At 35.0% G+C, this 16,913-nt stretch overlaps 3 protein-coding genes across 4 annotated transcripts; 2 read left to right on the plus strand and 1 right to left on the minus strand.

The window, feature by feature from the left end:
- Positions 1-686: 686 nt before the first annotated feature.
- LOC129319279 (uncharacterized) lies at positions 687-3,137 on the minus strand. 2 transcript variants are annotated; one of them, XM_054964290.1, is made up of 3 exons: positions 2,921-3,137; positions 2,637-2,812; positions 687-2,508 (listed from the first exon to the last, which is right to left on the minus strand). In XM_054964290.1, the coding sequence occupies exons 2-3, from the start codon at positions 2,736-2,738 to the stop codon at positions 1,180-1,182; spliced, it is 1,431 nt and encodes a 476-aa protein (XP_054820265.1). In that variant the 5' UTR covers positions 2,739-2,812; positions 2,921-3,137; the 3' UTR covers positions 687-1,179. The 2 variants fall into 2 exon arrangements, with proteins under 2 accessions (XP_054820265.1, XP_054820266.1); XM_054964291.1 differs by having other exon boundaries at positions 2,637-3,137.
- Positions 3,138-4,386: 1,249 nt separating this feature from the next.
- Positions 4,387-6,563, plus strand: LOC129320963 (eukaryotic translation initiation factor 5A-like). Its single transcript, XM_054966666.1, has 5 exons — positions 4,387-4,610; positions 5,646-5,768; positions 5,864-5,920; positions 6,018-6,092; positions 6,272-6,563. The coding sequence occupies exons 1-5, from the start codon at positions 4,488-4,490 to the stop codon at positions 6,374-6,376; spliced, it is 483 nt and encodes a 160-aa protein (XP_054822641.1). The 5' UTR covers positions 4,387-4,487; the 3' UTR covers positions 6,377-6,563.
- Positions 6,564-10,991: 4,428 nt separating this feature from the next.
- LOC129319515 (protein IMPAIRED IN BABA-INDUCED STERILITY 1-like) lies at positions 10,992-16,732 on the plus strand. The gene is made up of 9 exons (XM_054964619.1): positions 10,992-11,662; positions 12,275-12,559; positions 12,904-13,221; positions 13,647-13,874; positions 14,181-14,278; positions 15,013-15,100; positions 15,182-15,700; positions 15,905-16,028; positions 16,162-16,732. The coding sequence occupies exons 1-9, from the start codon at positions 11,312-11,314 to the stop codon at positions 16,191-16,193; spliced, it is 2,043 nt and encodes a 680-aa protein (XP_054820594.1). The 5' UTR covers positions 10,992-11,311; the 3' UTR covers positions 16,194-16,732.
- Positions 16,733-16,913: the final 181 nt, after the last annotated feature.

A 16,913-nucleotide genomic window follows, 5' to 3' on the forward strand; every position in this document is an offset into this window, starting at 1 on the left:
CACAAGACTTTAATTAAACGGCTTTTGTGGGATTTTACAACAATTTTCTTAAAAGAAAATTCAACAAGATAAATAAAGCCTTCCAGGGGAAAAAGGATGAGAGGAATAGTTGTTTGGTTTGAGTTGTGATCACTCTCTGTATATATGCACTGAGGAAAGATTCTTTATGAAAGTAAGATGACTTACCCCCAGGAAAAGGAAATAAACAAGTATTAACGTTTTTTCTATCGAAAAAAGTTCACGTATTTTAGTCTTTGTTAGCATAAACAAGCAAAAAATGGACGCTAACTCTTAGCATAAACGAGAAAAAAACGACACTCCACAATCTACAGCATAGATTGATGATATTTTAAAAATTTTAAAATATATTTTCAAAGATTATAAAAAATAGCTTTTAACTGCCAATCCCTGGCACTTTACTAATAATTTTAAATTTAAATTTTTACTATCTAGTCTTGGAATAAAAATACTATTATAAATTTGAAACTAAGCTGTAATTTTAATAAGTTAGTGATTTTATGTAGTGTAAAAGACTCGATACTTTTAAATAAGATCATGAATTTGAGTTTTATGGACAAAAAAATTTAGGAAGGTTACATCAATTCGAGCATAGCAATAATTAAACCTGACCCGATAGAATCAAATGTCCAGATAGTCGCAAAAAAAAAAAAAAAAACCGCTAATGATAATTTTATAACTTGACTCTATTTTCCCATAATTTTTAACAACCATTAATACAAATTACAGGGCCTCAACTACATGCTCATCATCAATACTCTTCTCAAGGTCCAAGCTCCTCTGTTTTTGTCCCTCAAAATCAAAAGAAGGTAAGCTTGCTCTAAAACCCATTGGCCTTCATGGGCTGAAGCGGGCACGAAATCATTATCAAGAAGTGATTGTGGTTAATGGATGAACAGTCCAAACCCCAAGTGCCATTCACAGTCATACTTCCCTTTGTCGAGAGAAAAACTCTCACAAAACCTAAACTCTCAGACGTTTATGAGGTTTCTTCGTATAATTTTATTCATATCTGTCACACAAAGCATCTTATATAATTGCAAGTGACTGATTATTTATTTGGGGGGGGGGGGGGAGGTTTGCTATTCATTTCTACTCCGTCTCAAGTTTTGTGGCACTCCATTCAGCAAAGTAACAAGCAAACATACGAACACAGGACTTCTAGAACTTCATGTTGAGAACCTTTCCCAGCGGGTAATATTTTTTTGGAGTCCCATCTGATGAGGATTGAGTGTCTTGTTTAGGTGTTGATCCCTCCTGAATGGCATTTACAGAAGCTTTCCTTCTATGCCTTTGTTCTTTTTGTCTCCTTAATGCATCCTCCAATGCTTCTTTGGCTCTCTCCGCCAACTCAGCTCGGCTTAGAGCCTGCTCTGCACGAGCCCTTAGCTCTCCAATCTTTGCTGTTGCAGCCCCCAGTTCCTTCTTCAGAAATGCTACTTCTGAATCTTGAACTTGTTTTGTCTTCTCAGCTTGTCTGACCAAGGATTTATGCTCTTTCAATGGGGTTGAAATAGGGTCCTTCTTGTCATCTGGGTTTAAGAATATTGACCTCACTTCTTGAAGCTGGGACATCAGGAGAGCGTTATCCACCTGTGCTTTAATGTCTCTCTCCTTTAGAATGTTTGCCTCTGCTTTTGCGTTCTGTAACTCATCCTTGAGCGATTGGACAATAATATTCAAGGCCTTTATTTCCTCCTTTGCATTGTGATGTTCTTGTTTTAACTGATGCAGCTCCTTTTGAAACTCATCCATGTCAGTGTGAAGCTGGTTTGAGTCTTCTTTAATGGCACTCGTGGCAGATTCATCTGCTGAAACAATTGCTTCATCAACCAGTACAGACCTTGGTGCACGCTCATTTTCTAAACCCTTCAGCATTTCTAATTGATTTTTCAAATCTTCCGCCTGTTTTTGCGCTTGAGCAAATGCTTTTGAAGCTAACTCAATTGTTTGGTCTCTATCAGACAGCATACCTAGCTTCTCTTTCTCTGCTTCAGTGGCAGCAAGCTTTGACCTGTGAATTGCTTCATTGAGCTCATTCACTTGGTGTAGCAGTTCTTTCTTCTTCAACTTCTCAAGCTGACAAGCATTTTCTAACTCTTCTGCCTTTTCCAGCGCTTGCAGTTCTGAATCTCTTGCCTCAACAAGTTCAGTTTCTCTGCTCAGAAGCTCCTTCTGTGTAGCCTTCAGTTCACTCAAAACTTGCAGAAGCTGCTCATGGATGTTAGCATTTTTCAAGTTCTGTTCAGTCATCTCTTTCACCTTGGACTCAAGTTCATCAATGCGTGCTCTGCTCTCTACACATTCATTCATGTATTTGTTTCTTTCAGCATCAGAATTCTTCAGTAAGGTAGACAATTCATAAGTCATCTTTTGACGCTGTTCCAGCTTAAAAAGTGCTTGCATATGAGCGGCGTGTTTTGCTTCTAATTTAACCTTGTAGTTGGCCAATTCCTTAGACAAGTCCTCCATCTCCTTTTCATAATCATGCTATGAAGCAAGGACAAGACAGGGAAAAAAAAAAACATGACATCAGACCCATTCATGTGGATCAATTCAGGGATTTTGTCTGTCTGACATTGAATCCAAATGCCTATTCTATTTCAAACTGATCTTACCTTAATCCTCGTAGGCTGATAGTTCTTTTGATCACCTTTATCTTCAAACAAGGAGAGTGCAGTTCGGACTGGTTCAATCGGCTTAGTATCAATTTCACCCATACTTTCGCTGAAAGAAGTTATGTTTCTAGCAGAATCCCAAGAAGCTTAAGATCCCAGATTGTCCAGGCAATAATCTATACCACATGAAAAAAATAGCAGAAAGTGATGTTAAAATCCAAATTTACATGAAGCAATAACCTTCAATATTATGAGTTCAAATATCAGAGAAGATAAACACATGCCTGTGATTTCTGGGGAGGACCATGGCAGGGAAAAAAGGGGCAGAACTAAGACAGAATTAGATCAATGAAGAGAAAATATAAACTTTCTAAGGAATGGTCACTGATTTTGAAGTTGACGTGCTGAGTTTTGGGAATCACTATGCTGTGAATTCTGTCATGATCCGAGAGTAGGACTCTCAATATAATAATATTCTCTTTGTTTCTAACTCCATCCTCTCTTCCCCCCCCCCCCGGGGATCCTTCCAAAGCTATCAAACCAAACAAGACGTGATTATTGTTGAACATAGTCACCAATTTAGAACGTTCACAAAAATTCGAGTAAGTATAAATAACTTATGCTGGTCAAATATAATTGTCAATATCGGGCACATCGTTGGACTTCGTACGTCGTCATTTAACTTAAGTCATGAAACATGTTCAAGTCTTTGAGTGCCTGCAAGAGTTAGTCTTTGCGCCTTCTATATACGAATGCGAATTTCACAAAAACATCAACCTCATAAGATTTATGTTCTTTAAATCATTCATGGTAGATAATTGTAGAAATCAAATTATTGTTTGGTAATCATTTGAGCAAATATGAATCTCTATACGATACAACACACGGGCAGAATTTTAGTTAAGAAATAAAGAAGAGAATATTGAATATATATAGCCCTCACATTAGTGATAGTTTCAATAAATTCTAGTCTAACTTGTGATCATTTTTTATTGGTCACAATTATTTTTTTACGGAAGTCCTATTTAAGATACAATCAAATATTAAACCCCTGCACCTTTTTCAATGAAAGTTTCTCCTCATTTTAATGTGCCTTTTTTCAGCGTTATATTGTCAGTTTTTTTTTTTGGAGATGAAATTTATCTTCAATTAATCTTAATATAAAACTTTCATGACAAATGAACTAGCAAAACATTTGAATTAGCCTCGTTCCAATAATGATTTATTTATTCACGTTCTTTTTATGTCAATCAAAACATTACTTGAGCTATGATTGTTTAAATATAAAATCTTGAATTTAAGTTCATGTAAATACAAAAAAGCCTTTGGGAGTTATGACAATATTTGAATTTGACGGAGTCAACTAAAAATGTTTTGGCATTAAAGTTTTATTAAATTCCATAATATACCCATGTATTTAAAAAGAATACAAAGTTCTACAGGCAAGAAAAACTCACCACAACTAAATTTTTTTTTTGGGCATTTTAAAAATTGTTTCGGTTACTTGAACAGTATCTTTTATCATCACTAGTAAGAATATCTTTTTTTGGGCCCAGGCTTCTCAGGCACTAGCGTCCAATTGACGCGGCTGCTTGTTGACTTTCGACAATCGGAGATCTAACGATGGAGCAGTGTTAAATCTAACGGTCAGAAATGATTCTGGACCCGCAACAAGAAAATGCGATTTGTGCCCTGACGAAGAATGAAACCCTAGATAGGTTCAGATATATATAAATCTATGTGGAGCACTCCAATTTTCGTCGTCTTCATTCGTCGACTCTGCCGTTTTAACTGGTTCTACAGTCCAGTGTGTTGAATCGGTGAGAACTGAGCTAGAGAACGAGTTGAACTATGTCGGACGAGGAGCACCACTTTGAGTCCAAGGCTGATGCTGGAGCCTCCAAGACTTATCCTCAGCAGGCTGGTACCATCCGCAAGAACGGATACATCGTTATCAAGAACCGCCCCTGCAAGGTCCTTTTCTTCTTCTTCTTCCTCCTTCAATCTCTTATTTTCCTTTCTGTTTTTGTTCCATTTTTTTCGGGAAATTGCTGGGGAGAATTGATATAAGCACGTAGTTACGGATTTTTACATTGAAATATCTGATGGAATAAATACGGTTTAATTAGAGGCAGATTTTAATATAAGCAATCCATACTGGCTGTTTTTGAAGGAGTGTTATTATTATGATTGATGTTGGTCATCCACTTCTCTGAAGCTTGAATAATCTGATTTAGATTTTTTTAACGCTTCCTTTTGGGAAGCAATGTTCTTTCAACATTCATTAGGTTTAGGCACTGTTGTTTTCCTTTTCTGATTGATGTTTGATCTGGTCCTGATCACCGTATTTTTTTGGTGTCTTTAAGCATGCGTTGGGTGATGTGACCTAATTCTATCCCTTGTATTTATAAGTTAATGCATAATTTAGATTAGATTTAGATCCTTTAGCATTTAAGGCCTTATATTTCATTTGGAGGTAGATTAGGCTGGGCGCCTATCCTTGTCTCCTGATTTGTTCTCTGATAAATTCTTTTATTTAGCGGTGGTGATGCCCTGCTTCTCATGTGAAGTGGAATCTGCTGCCCCGTGGACTGGAGCCTTTTTTTTCTTTTAAAAATCTAGCGTCTTAAATAGTACGATTATATTTGCAAGGACATACAGCCAACAAAAAGGCGGGTTCCATTTCTTTCTATTTGCATGCGTGATTTTATTTTTCCTTGAAGATTCATGCATCAATTTATTGCTCCCACATATAGCAAAGTTATTGCCACTATCCAAGTAATTTGAAGTGGTTATGCAATGCATTTTTCTTTTAATTTCTAAAAGCTGAGTATCTAACTCTGTTATTTTACTTCCTGAGCACTGCTGCTTGTTTGAGTTCGGGGGTACCTAGGTGTTTATGCCTTAATTTCTTGACACGGCACATTGCTTCTGGGGTTGTGTTTTGCTGTATATAGATGTTTAAATGGAAGTCTTTGCTCCATAGATTCAATTTATTCTTTGTGGCAGGTTGTTGAAGTATCGACTTCTAAGACTGGTAAGCATGGTCATGCTAAGTGCCACTTTGTTGGGATTGATATTTTCACTGCCAAGAAGCTGGAAGATATTGTGCCCTCTTCCCACAACTGTGATGTACGGACATAAAATTGTTTTATTTTCTCAATTCTACCTTGTTAATTTAACAAGATTGTCTTCTATATAATAATAATAATAATCTTCCTTTTCAGGTTCCCCATGTAAATCGTACTGACTACCAGCTGATTGACATTTCTGAGGATGGATTTGTAAGTTGATATTTCTGCTAGCAGTTCTTGAGTTGCACAACTATAGTGCTTGTTTTCTGAATGTGCTTTCGGCTTCTGCTGTTAAATGATGTTATAGGTCAGTCTGCTGACTGAAAATGGGAACACCAAGGATGACCTGAGGCTTCCTACAGATGAAAATCTGCTCGCACAGGTTCTGTGAAATTCAGCCTAGTTGCCCTATTTTTTTCCCCTTCTCGCCCTTCTTTTATATACGGTCTGTAACTGTAAGCCGGTTTCTTCGTAAAATTTGAAAATACTGGCGCGTCATATATATTTTTCGTTTTTTAATTGTTCCCCCCTAATGGTTATATCATGTATCCTGCTCTGCAGATAAAGGATGGATTTGCTGAGGGCAAGGACCTTGTTGTTACTGTCATGTCTGCAATGGGGGAGGAGCAGATTTGTGCCCTGAAGGATATTGGGCCAAAGAATTGATTATTCGCGGTTTGTTATTTCCATTCAAGTAAAGATAGTTTTTTTAAGGCCCCCCCCCCCTTTATAGCCTTCTGTCTTTTTCGAAGCTGGGCTGATGTACTCTAGTGCTGCAAGTGTTAATTTATGGATCTGGTGACAAACTATATAACAGCTCTTACTTCTAAAATCCTGAAGAAATTGGCCTTCATGATCATGGGTACATCGACTAAACTCTCGTAACAAAAGATGGGAGTGCTAATCCTGTTCACAGAACTCGATCATCTGTCAACGAGTTAAAATGCGGTTGATATATACGTAATAGTATTGATTAATCTATGAATAATTTTATGTGGATGGATTTGTAAGGAATGTCCATGTAAGTAGCACTAAGTGAATAAATTGAGAGCCGATAGGCCATAGCATGAAAAAATGTAGATTTAATGAATGTCGGAACCTACATGTTGCCACTCGTTGGTGGAAATTCACGTTAACACCTTTTGTTGACGGTGTAAGTGTAATTTTGCCGAGCTTACTGTTACCTGTGGCGGTGACGATAATTTGGATTTCAGTAAGTTGCAGCTTTTATGCGAGTGTCATCAATGTGAGAGCCCAGAAACTGAATGCGAAAGGGGGTTACCTATATGAAAAATGTCTATTGAGTCATTATTTATTAGTTGTAAGTAAATTTCTTGATATAATTATTTGCTTAAATTTAAGTATTGCTGGGTCCATTTCTAATTGAAGGCAATTCTTCTTTGAGTTTTTTTTTGGCATTCAAACTAGATTTATTCAAGGGAGAATTATTGTAAGATTTCACTCAGTACAATTATTTACTCCACAGTCAAATGACAACTGAGCTTAGTTGTCATTTTTCAAAGTTTAGTTGTCAGTAAATATAGGAATAATTAATCCCACTTGTATGTAATTCTTCTCTATGCAACTCGTGAATAAAATAAATCGGTACTATGGAATTCATCCACAATTCTGGTTCCCCCAAAAATACATAATTACCTATATATTGCTGCGCATCCAACGTGGTGGTGCCTTTTAATTTTAAGGGTAAGATTAAAATGGAGGGGGGAAAAAAATCAAAAGCTTCTTTAGTTTTTATTCTTATTTTTTGTTTTTAAAAACTGTTTTGTAATAGAGCTTTCATATTTTTTTTTAAAAAACAAAACAAAATGAAATTTCGTTTGGTTATGATAGTTTTTAAACGATTTTGAAATTAAAAAAATATGTTGATAATGATGATTGAAGGCAGTTTGTAATATAAATTGATCAAGTTAATTATATTTTTTAATAATTAAATGTAATGTATTTGAAAAATAAAAAAATAAAATAATTTGTTGAGATGTTTTCATTTTTTTTTAAAAATAAAAAATAAGAACCATTTTCGAAACAAATAAATCGAAAACTCTGAATCAAATGAGTTTTTTTTTAAATTTTTTTAAAATAGATAACAATTATAAAAACTAAAACCAAACACTAATACGTCTCATTCTTAGTATTGTCTCTCATAACCTAACATTTTCTAACAGAATCACTTGAAATAAAATAAAAAAGTGACTGACTCAGGTTGACATGAGTTGCGACAAAAAATACAGAAGTTAGTGACTCTAACTGGTAGCATTTTTGTCCCTTGAAACAAAACAAAACAACTTTCTTGCTTTCTCTGTCGATTTTTAATTTTCTGCTCCTATTGAAATGGCAGTGCCATTACATAAAATTTTATAACAAATACAAACCCAAGAAAATTAGGATTGTTTAGTTTCTTTTTCATTTGTTTGAATACTATTTTGCAATATAATTTTTAAAATTATTTTTCAAAACAAAACAAAATAAAAACTTGTTTGATTATGTTAATTTAAAATAACTTTTCGAATGAAAAAGATAAACTGATAGTAATGATTATAGGATATTAATAATGGTGATTTATGATAGAAATTAGTTAAGACAACTATAATTTTCAATAATCAAATGTAGTGTATTTTAAAAATAAGAAAAATAAATTGAAAACAATTTAGGAATGTTTCTATTTTTTGTTTTAAAAAAGACAGTTTTAGAAATAATTGAATTGATAATAAACAGGTTTTTCAATTTTTTTTTTCAAAAACAAATTTTTTTTAAAAAAATTAAAAACAAACATGCCCTTAATCTTCTAACTATATATACATTTTTTAAAAATAACGATTAGTAACGACGAAAAAAAAAAAGGAACTATGAAATCTGAAACATGTGATTTAATTTGCACAGCGCAAAACTGAACTTAGAAAGAAAGCGGCAGCAATGGAGAAGAAATCAAAACCTTTCCTCAACTACTGACGCATATTTGAATAACATAAAACCTCTCGTTAATTAATTATATTTTGCATTGCTTCAAATATAAATAATAAATAATTATAATATATTAATTAAAATTATATCAATGAATCAATTAGAATAAATGAAATATTGATTCACGAACGGATGATTATTATGTCGTGCATAAAGAAATATAACATTCTCGAAACACAGGGCATGGATCACCGAATTTTATCCCAGATCTTATTAATTTATTATATTATTTAATCAAGTGTGGGATCGATGTGGGATTGATGCTTGTATCTTTTTGGGCATCATTACAATCAAGTGCCCTCATGGTCTCCGATACGCCATGGTTAGATCTGAGAAGCAGCAATTATGGCTTCTATTGGTGGGGGAGGAGGAGGGAATCTTCCATTGATATTTTTTAGTTCAATTTTAAGTATAATTTTTATTTTTCAGTTTATCATTCCAAACGGAGCTCAACAAATCCTGAGGAAATGTACACTTACAATAAAACTCATTTATAATACAACGTGTTTCATCATTACTAAATTTCCATACAAGTATTTATTATCGGGTTTACTTTCTGGTCATTGTCAAGTGATCAGGTGTTGGAATTTAAGACGCAAATCGCGAGTCCTTGATGTTATAAATAAAACAAAGGTGAGAGAGTATATTGAAAACCAAAATATCATTAAATCAGTTAAAACATTGACTGATTTAAAATTAATGATCAAATTATAATTAAATGGTGATAAAATTAATTATAAACAAAATATTTTGTTACATTAGCTAAGATAGTATTAAATTAACAATTTATTGGTTGAATGAGTTTGCCAAAATTAGAGTCAATAATTCAGATTAAGCCTTACAAGTCAAGCAAAACTTGTTCAAAAAAAAGTTATGGATAGGTTTAGTTATATGAGCTTTCTTAAGAATGTATGATACTTTAATCCTAACTCGAATAAATTTGACCATAAGAATTTTCTGCTTTATGTGTATATAGATTGATAATTTTGACCAAACTCAACAACTCAGCTAAAATTAGGCTAAAAAAAATAACACCAAATTTAATTATATGTGTTTTTAAAAAGGTAAAATATTTTAAATTAATTTAAATAAATTTAATTTGAATTGAGCTCGATTCCAATAACTTCAATCCATCCAAATCACCAGCAGTGGCCCAAAATTGGATTGGATCCGAGACGAATGGAGTGAGAGGGAAGCTTAATGAGTAGGCATTTCATTGAATACCCAGTCAGTCTGCTGCCCGAAGCGTCCTCTTTACGGAAGAGAAAGCTCTACGGGTAGTCAATTCAACAACTCCAAAATGTATTTCATCATTCTTCAGTCCCCTCACAATTGGACCCAATCATCATGCGTGGGCCATCATTGACCCCAAAGTAAAAGTAACGATGTCAGACGCAGACACTGTAAAGTGTAAACACTGCACCACTATGCAGCTTTCACCGTTTCTGCCTTCTCTTGTTTTGTTTTGTTTTTGTTTTTTTTTGGTTTCTTTATCTCTTTTTCTTTTTTCCCTACTCTCTACTCTACTCCAATTTTTCCCCTTTCCCCTTTCCCTTTCTCATTTCTCTATGAACTTCACACAAGCATCTTCATTTTTTTTTTTTAAAAAAAGAAAGCATCTTCAAATTTTAAATCCAAAGACAAGTCATGCACGGTTTCTCATGTCAATAATTTTAAATTCATACTCTCTCTCTCTATAGACATATGCATTAGTTCTCAAATTTAATTTTCATCTATTTAATTTTTAAATTTTAAATCATTACAACTTAATTTTTATAATGTATTAAGTTAAGTGGTTAAAAAATTTTAGAGAGTGTCGAGTTAAAAAACTGAATTATTTTGAGTAAACAAATTATAAAATCAAGCTGTTATTATAAGTGAAGTTCAAAATTTGAATTGAGTAAAAATAGGGACTAAAAAATTATATATATATATATTTATTCTCAATTCCAAAATTTTCTTACATATTATTTGTCATGAAGAAAAAAATTTAATATTATAAAATATAAGACACTTTAATAAAAATAAAATTTTATAAATATTTTTATAAATATTTTTTTGCTATTATATGTGCTTTTTAATATTTTTAAAATGGAGTATAAAATTAAAGACATTTTTAAATATTTTATTATTTTTTTAAAAAATAAAATTTATAAAATATATTTAATAAATTTTATTCAGATATATAATTTTGTCTAAAATACCTTGAGCAGGACGAAGTTGAAAAACCACTCGAAGTGAGGAAGCAGACACCGATTATATGATATATCACACAACTTCACGTGCCCGGGGCGAAGCCCATTGCCATGCAGTTTCCCTCCTTAACACATAGCAATGGCGTGACATGCATTTTACAAAGTAAAGGCAGGGAGATTAAAGTTCGCGAGCCAAAATCTCGTTATTATCTTTCCGTTGATTTCGCTGTTCTGTTCTTGCGAGACTCATTAATATCCCGCACCAGCAGTCTCCCGCGATTGCCGCATTGGGTGAAGGGAAAGTTGAGAAAGCGAGAGAAAGAAACAAAGAAAGAAAGCAATGATGGTTTTATTATACAAAATCCCATTTCCTCGCTGTCTCTTTTTCTTGCCCTGCGATCTCCAAATGACCCCTTGAAGTATCTGGATGGGTTGTGTCAATTCGAGGCAGACGGTGTCGGTGACGCCGGCGGTCGATCACTCCGATCTGTTTCCGGGCAATGCGAGCTTGGGACATTCGGAAAGGAGCTTGGGGGACTTGGATGGTAAGAAGAAGAAGAAGAAGAAGAAGAAGAGTGAGTCAGTGGGCGAGTCTGACAGAGAGAGTTCAAAATGGGTATGTGATGAGTCTTTGAGTTTCAGATTGGGGAATCTGCAAAAGTATGTGGAGGGAGAGCAAGTCGCAGCCGGTTGGCCTGCGTGGCTTACTGCCGTCGCCAGCGAAGCCATTCACGGTTGGGTCCCCCTCCGAGCTGATGCGTTTGAGAAGCTCGAGAAGGTTGTTATGCATGTCCTACCACTGAAACTGCATTGTGATTGCATTACGAAGTGAAAAAATTAATATGCACATTGTACACACTGAACTCATATGCTATACGGAGTGTCCCTCCGAAACGAAATAAAATTTGAAGTGTGCTGCGTGCGGGATGCTTGCGGGTAATGAAATGATTCCATTGTTTAAGAATCTGTACTTCATTGGTGAAACTGTATCCCCGAGTTCCTGTATCCGATGATCGTCAAGATTAAACTTAACAAGCTTTGCTTGAGTGAATCTTTTCTTTTTCCAATAGCCTCTGCTATTTCCTGGTAAAGTTCGGCAGTTCCTGTGCAATTGTGCAGTAGATAGATTCCTGATTTCCTATCATTGGCTTTTCTGTTTTAGCTTTTGACATCGAAAGAAACATTTTCACTCCACATTTCCACAAGAAACTGTTGCCTTATGCAAACACGAAGGATGAATATTTGAATTTTTCGTTATTAAATACTATTTTGATTTTATTTTTTGATGCAGTACTTGATTGGTCTTCTAATCTAAATTGTGTATAAATCTCTGGCTTTTCTACTCCTATTCATGATTCTGATAGTTTTTGTATGCAAACTGCATGAACAGATTGGGCAGGGTACATACAGCAGTGTGTTCCGAGCGAAGGAACTTGAGACAGGGAAGATAGTAGCACTGAAGAAGGTGCGGTTTGACATTTTTGAACCGGAAAGTGTGAGGTTTATGGCACGAGAAATAATGATTCTGAGAAGGCTTGATCATCCAAACATCATAAAATTGGAGGGTTTGATTACTTCCAAATTGTCATCTAGCATATACCTTGTATTCGAGTACATGGAACATGATATCACAGGGCTCCTGTCCAGTCCTGATATCAAATTTAGTGAATCACAGGTATGCTTTTCTAATGTGAAAACTACTTGAGAATCTCAAGGTGTTCGGAGACCAAATAAAAAAATAAAGATAGAATAGAAGATTTGGTTACTATACTACTGCATGTTTTCTTCTTTCTGATGTAGTAGCAAAGAATCAAGTGCCTTTTGTGACCATAGTGGTGTAGTTCAATGTTAGCCAGTGCTAAAAGAAAAAAAGGAGGGTATCATAACTCAAACATATCAGACAAACAAAGGGAATAACATTGTTCTTATGCAATGCTTTGTCTAATGGACGTGTTTATTTTTGTTGGTAATAGAATTTCCTTTTTCGGAGATAATAGATGTGGTCATTTTGTTGCACAGATTAAGTGCTACATGAAACAGCTGTTGTCTGGACTTGATCATTGTCATTCACGTGGTGTAATGCATCGAGATATCAAAGGATCAAATCTTCTGGTGAACAATGAAGGGATACTAAAGGTTGCTGATTTTGGATTGGCAAAATTCTCTGTTTCTGGGAACAAGCAGCCCCTCACCAGTCGTGTTGTCACTTTGTGGTACCGTCCTCCTGAACTTTTGCTGGGCTCAACAGATTATGGTCCTTCTGTAGATCTATGGAGCATTGGCTGTGTATTTGCAGAACTTCTAGTTAGAAAACCAATTCTTCAGGGGAGAACAGAGGTAACGATCTATTAAAATTTTTTACTTTATTTTTTCCTTCATAAATTACAGAGCACAAATCCCTTAGAGAATGCTATTCATACATATTTCAATATCTTGATCTATAGCTTGAAGCTTCATGGGAATCTTTCCATAGGACCATTCTAGATTGATGCTTGCTTATTCAGTTGCTTATAACTAGGTACCAATCTTATGTAATGATATGGATATAATAGAACATGGAATGAAACTTTAGAACGTAAAGAATGGCATGCTTGGTTGTATATTCAAGGCCCAATGATTTAATATCAAAATCACTTCTTTAAGCTCACATGGATGTTAATGCTTATGGTTAATAAATGGATCAATTACAAATGGCTTCTCTGACGTTGTGTTTCAGCCTTTCTTTTAAAACTTATTTGGATTCGTATTTGGTATGGATGCAGGTGGAGCAATTGCACAAAATTTTCAAACTTTGTGGCTCCCCACCTGATGAATACTGGAAAAAGACCAAGCTTCCTCATGCAACTTTGTTCAGGCCGCAGCAGACATACAATAGTTGCCTCCAAGAGACCTTTAAAGATTTTCCTGTGACCACTGTGAATCTTCTGCAAACCCTTCTTTCCATAGAATCATACAAGCGTGGCACTGCTTCATGTGCTCTTTCATCAGAGGTAGGTTAATACATCACCGTTAAATGCAAATTGTTGGAAATTCTTGAACGGTGTTTTTTTTTTCCCTCAAGTGATTAATATGAGATTCTCAATCTGCATGAAAATCTTACTGTATTGATATCATGCTTATTGCAAAGTACAGAATCTTCTATGCCTTTTCCAATTTAAATTTGTTGACACTCTTTGCATTATGAGTTATCGTATCTGTTGTACTAATTCATTTATCATGCATACACAAATTTTATGCTGAATAATAGAAATATGAGTTCATACTCTCCTAAACTTCTGATGCATTGTCACTTCCAGTATTTCAAGACAAAGCCATATGCATGTGATCCATCAAGCTTGCCTGTATACTCGCCTAGCAAGGAGATTGATGCAAAACTCTGGGAGGAGTCAAGAAGGTGAGCTCTCGTCTTCAATGTATGTTCTGAGCACAATCATAGGAAAAGGAAAATTTAGAGTGTCACATCATGTACACAGGTGTCTCTAGCTCTGAATTCCCATTTATATGGTATTTCAATCCCAAAAAATTTCTGCTAATGCATTTCATTGGGTTGAATCTATCACCATGCTTGAGTTGCATTTTAATAAAACTGATCATAGTTTATGGCGTTAGAATTATATATCAGTTCTGGCTTTTTGAAATGAAGAGAATTTTGATATTAATTTTTAGGGGAGACAGATATATTCTGCGTTTTTAGTTCTCGTTGGGAAGGCAGCTTTTTGGTTTGAAATGTGAATTTAAAATGTTGTCACGAACATTTCAGAAGAATTGAATGCATCTTGATTTGTAAAATTTCCATTTCCTTAGTTTTATTTATGCATGGTCTCTTCATGAAAGCATATTGTGCTGAACTATCAGAAAACAGATTCATGTTTGTACTCACGAAAATAACATGAACTTATTAGAGGAGTAATTCCAGTTACAAGGGAGACTAACATGTTCTTAAGTTTCATTTCAACTTGGGGAAGGGCTTGGTTTGTTGAAATATGCATTTTCTGGATTTGAGAAGTTGCGGTGAAAGACTTCTGACAGAATGGGATCCATTAGTCAAAATCTTGATTTGCACGATTTCTTTCATGAGACTGCATAGGTGTGATCATTTAATGAAAACATATTGTGGTGAATTTTCAGAAAAAAGATTGGTAGAAGAGCTCGTGGACCTGAAACAAGAAAACCATCAAGAAAGCCACCAGGATTCAGTAAATTAGCCCCAGCGGAGGTCTGTTCTGCTCTACTTTTTCTTGCTTCATTATGTTTTGATATCATGCGCATGCTAACTAAGCTTAATCACTTCTTACAGAGTTTGGTTAATCAAACTCGAAATTCTCAAGCAGTCAAATGTAGAACTTCCTGCATCCTCAAAGAGAACACCAACACAGATGAGGAGGCGCCAAAGCCATCGACTGATAAAGCAGAAGATGCTTCCCATATTAAAAATGCATCTCACGGAGATATTCCCATGTTACAAGTTTCAACATCAAGTGGCTTTGCATGGGCAAAAAGACGAAAAGACGATGCTTCAAGACGATCTCATTGTCGATCTATTTCACGGGGGCATATTTTGAATTCCTCAGAACATTCTTCACTACATTCAAGAAACAACTTTGACTCCAGAAACCAGGAAAACAAGGAATTTTGTGGCGGACGCTCCAACTCAAAGGGCCATGACATGCGTGAAATCTCTAAGCTTGCAATGTTGAACCAGTGGAGCAAGTTTGATCGCCCAGACTCATTTGATGCTTCTGATGAATACCACTCACAAGAGCTATCTGTCGCCCTTTATCATAGAGAATATTCAGCATCCAGGAGAAGTAAAATGGTAAGTTTGATATTCAATTTAGTGTCAGAGTAATTACATGGAAACTTGAAACTGCTCACACTTCCAAGTTTCAGCAGTAATTTGTTTACATGACTTCATTTCCCCCTTGTTGATTCAAATCCTTATGTAAGGAGATAAACTATTCAGTTTGCTCTGTCCTTGCCTGTTCATTTATTTTATCCATTACTTTGGTTGCTTTATCAGGATTCTGGAGAGAAGGTGGAATTTTCAGGACCCCTGCTATCTCAAATGCATGCGGTTGACGAGCTCTTAGAAAGACATGAGCGTCAAATTCGCCGTACGGTGCGAAGATCTTGGTTTCAGAAAGGTATTAAGCACTAGAAGAAGCAATTGGTCTATCTTTCATGTGGTTCCTAAGTTAGTCTTGAAGACATGATATTTAGGAGAATGAGATCATAGGCCAAATTGAATCATTAGAAGTTTTTTATCTTATATTGCAGGTAAGAAGCATGAGAAGAAATTGGAAGACTAATTACTTCAAGTTATTGATCAGGAAGGTAGTTGAAGTTGAACTCGAGCATCAGATCAAGATCATAAAACAAGAAGACTTCCCCAAGCATGCTGCTTCTAGCAACAAAAATAACTAAGAAGGAAGAATCATATTGACAGTATCCAGCAGAATATTTGTTATCTGGGAGCTGGGAAACTGAAATCTTTTAGGGACATAACTCATTCAGACTTCAGTTTATAGAGGTCTGATGTAGGCCAGGCAAACGAAGAAATGATAGATTTTTTTTTTTTAACCACAGGTTCCTATTTTTGATCGATTATAGACAAATTCGTTTCTGTATGATCTGAAGTCCACCTCTTTGCCTTTACCATCTTCTTCAGGTCTTATCAGGTGATGTATATATTAATATGTGGTAATTGGCTTGAGGATAGTCAAAGCCCTCTTTAGTTTCCCTCTGTTTTTGCCTTTTGGGCTTCAGAGGAGTCTGATACGGACCTGGGAAAATTATATTCAAGGGCCATTGTTTGCAAAATTTATAGATCTACAAAATTTAATTTCAATTATTTAAAAGGTCAAGACCTTATGGACGCATAAGAAACCTTAAAGTTATTACTGTCAGTTTTTAATTCTTTCACCATGTTGCTTAACAACATAAACTTCCATTACTCAAAAAAAAAAAGAAAGAAAGAAAGAAAGAAAGAAAGAAAGAAACACAAACCTCCTATAGTTACAAGGGATTTT

Source organism: Prosopis cineraria, unplaced genomic scaffold, assembly GCF_029017545.1.
Source record: "Prosopis cineraria cultivar Desert tree isolate PC_DT_omini unplaced genomic scaffold, ASM2901754v1 PC9, whole genome shotgun sequence".
Taxonomy (NCBI): domain Eukaryota; kingdom Viridiplantae; phylum Streptophyta; class Magnoliopsida; order Fabales; family Fabaceae; genus Prosopis; species Prosopis cineraria.

What these genes read in the sequence shown, in the direction of transcription:
- LOC129319515 (XM_054964619.1), top strand. Translation starts at nt 11,312, where the DNA reads ATGGGTTGTGTCAATTCGAGGCAGACGGTGTCGGTGACGCCGGCGGTC. An exon ending in CTCTGGGAGGAGTCAAGAAG is followed by an intron (nt 14,279 to 15,012) that starts GTGAGCTCTCGT and finishes GTGAATTTTCAG; the next exon opens with AAAAAAGATTGGTAGAAGAG. An exon ending in CATCCAGGAGAAGTAAAATG is followed by an intron (nt 15,701 to 15,904) that starts GTAAGTTTGATA and finishes TTGCTTTATCAG; the next exon opens with GATTCTGGAGAGAAGGTGGA.
- LOC129320963 (XM_054966666.1), top strand. Translation starts at nt 4,488, where the DNA reads ATGTCGGACGAGGAGCACCACTTTGAGTCCAAGGCTGATGCTGGAGCC. An exon ending in TCAAGAACCGCCCCTGCAAG is followed by an intron (nt 4,611 to 5,645) that starts GTCCTTTTCTTC and finishes TCTTTGTGGCAG; the next exon opens with GTTGTTGAAGTATCGACTTC. An exon ending in ATGAAAATCTGCTCGCACAG is followed by an intron (nt 6,093 to 6,271) that starts GTTCTGTGAAAT and finishes CCTGCTCTGCAG; the next exon opens with ATAAAGGATGGATTTGCTGA.
- LOC129319279 (XM_054964290.1), bottom strand. Translation starts at nt 2,738, where the DNA reads ATGGGTGAAATTGATACTAAGCCGATTGAACCAGTCCGAACTGCACTC. An exon ending in ATCAGCCTACGAGGATTAAG is followed by an intron (nt 2,509 to 2,636) that starts GTAAGATCAGTT and finishes CTTGCTTCATAG; the next exon opens with CATGATTATGAAAAGGAGAT.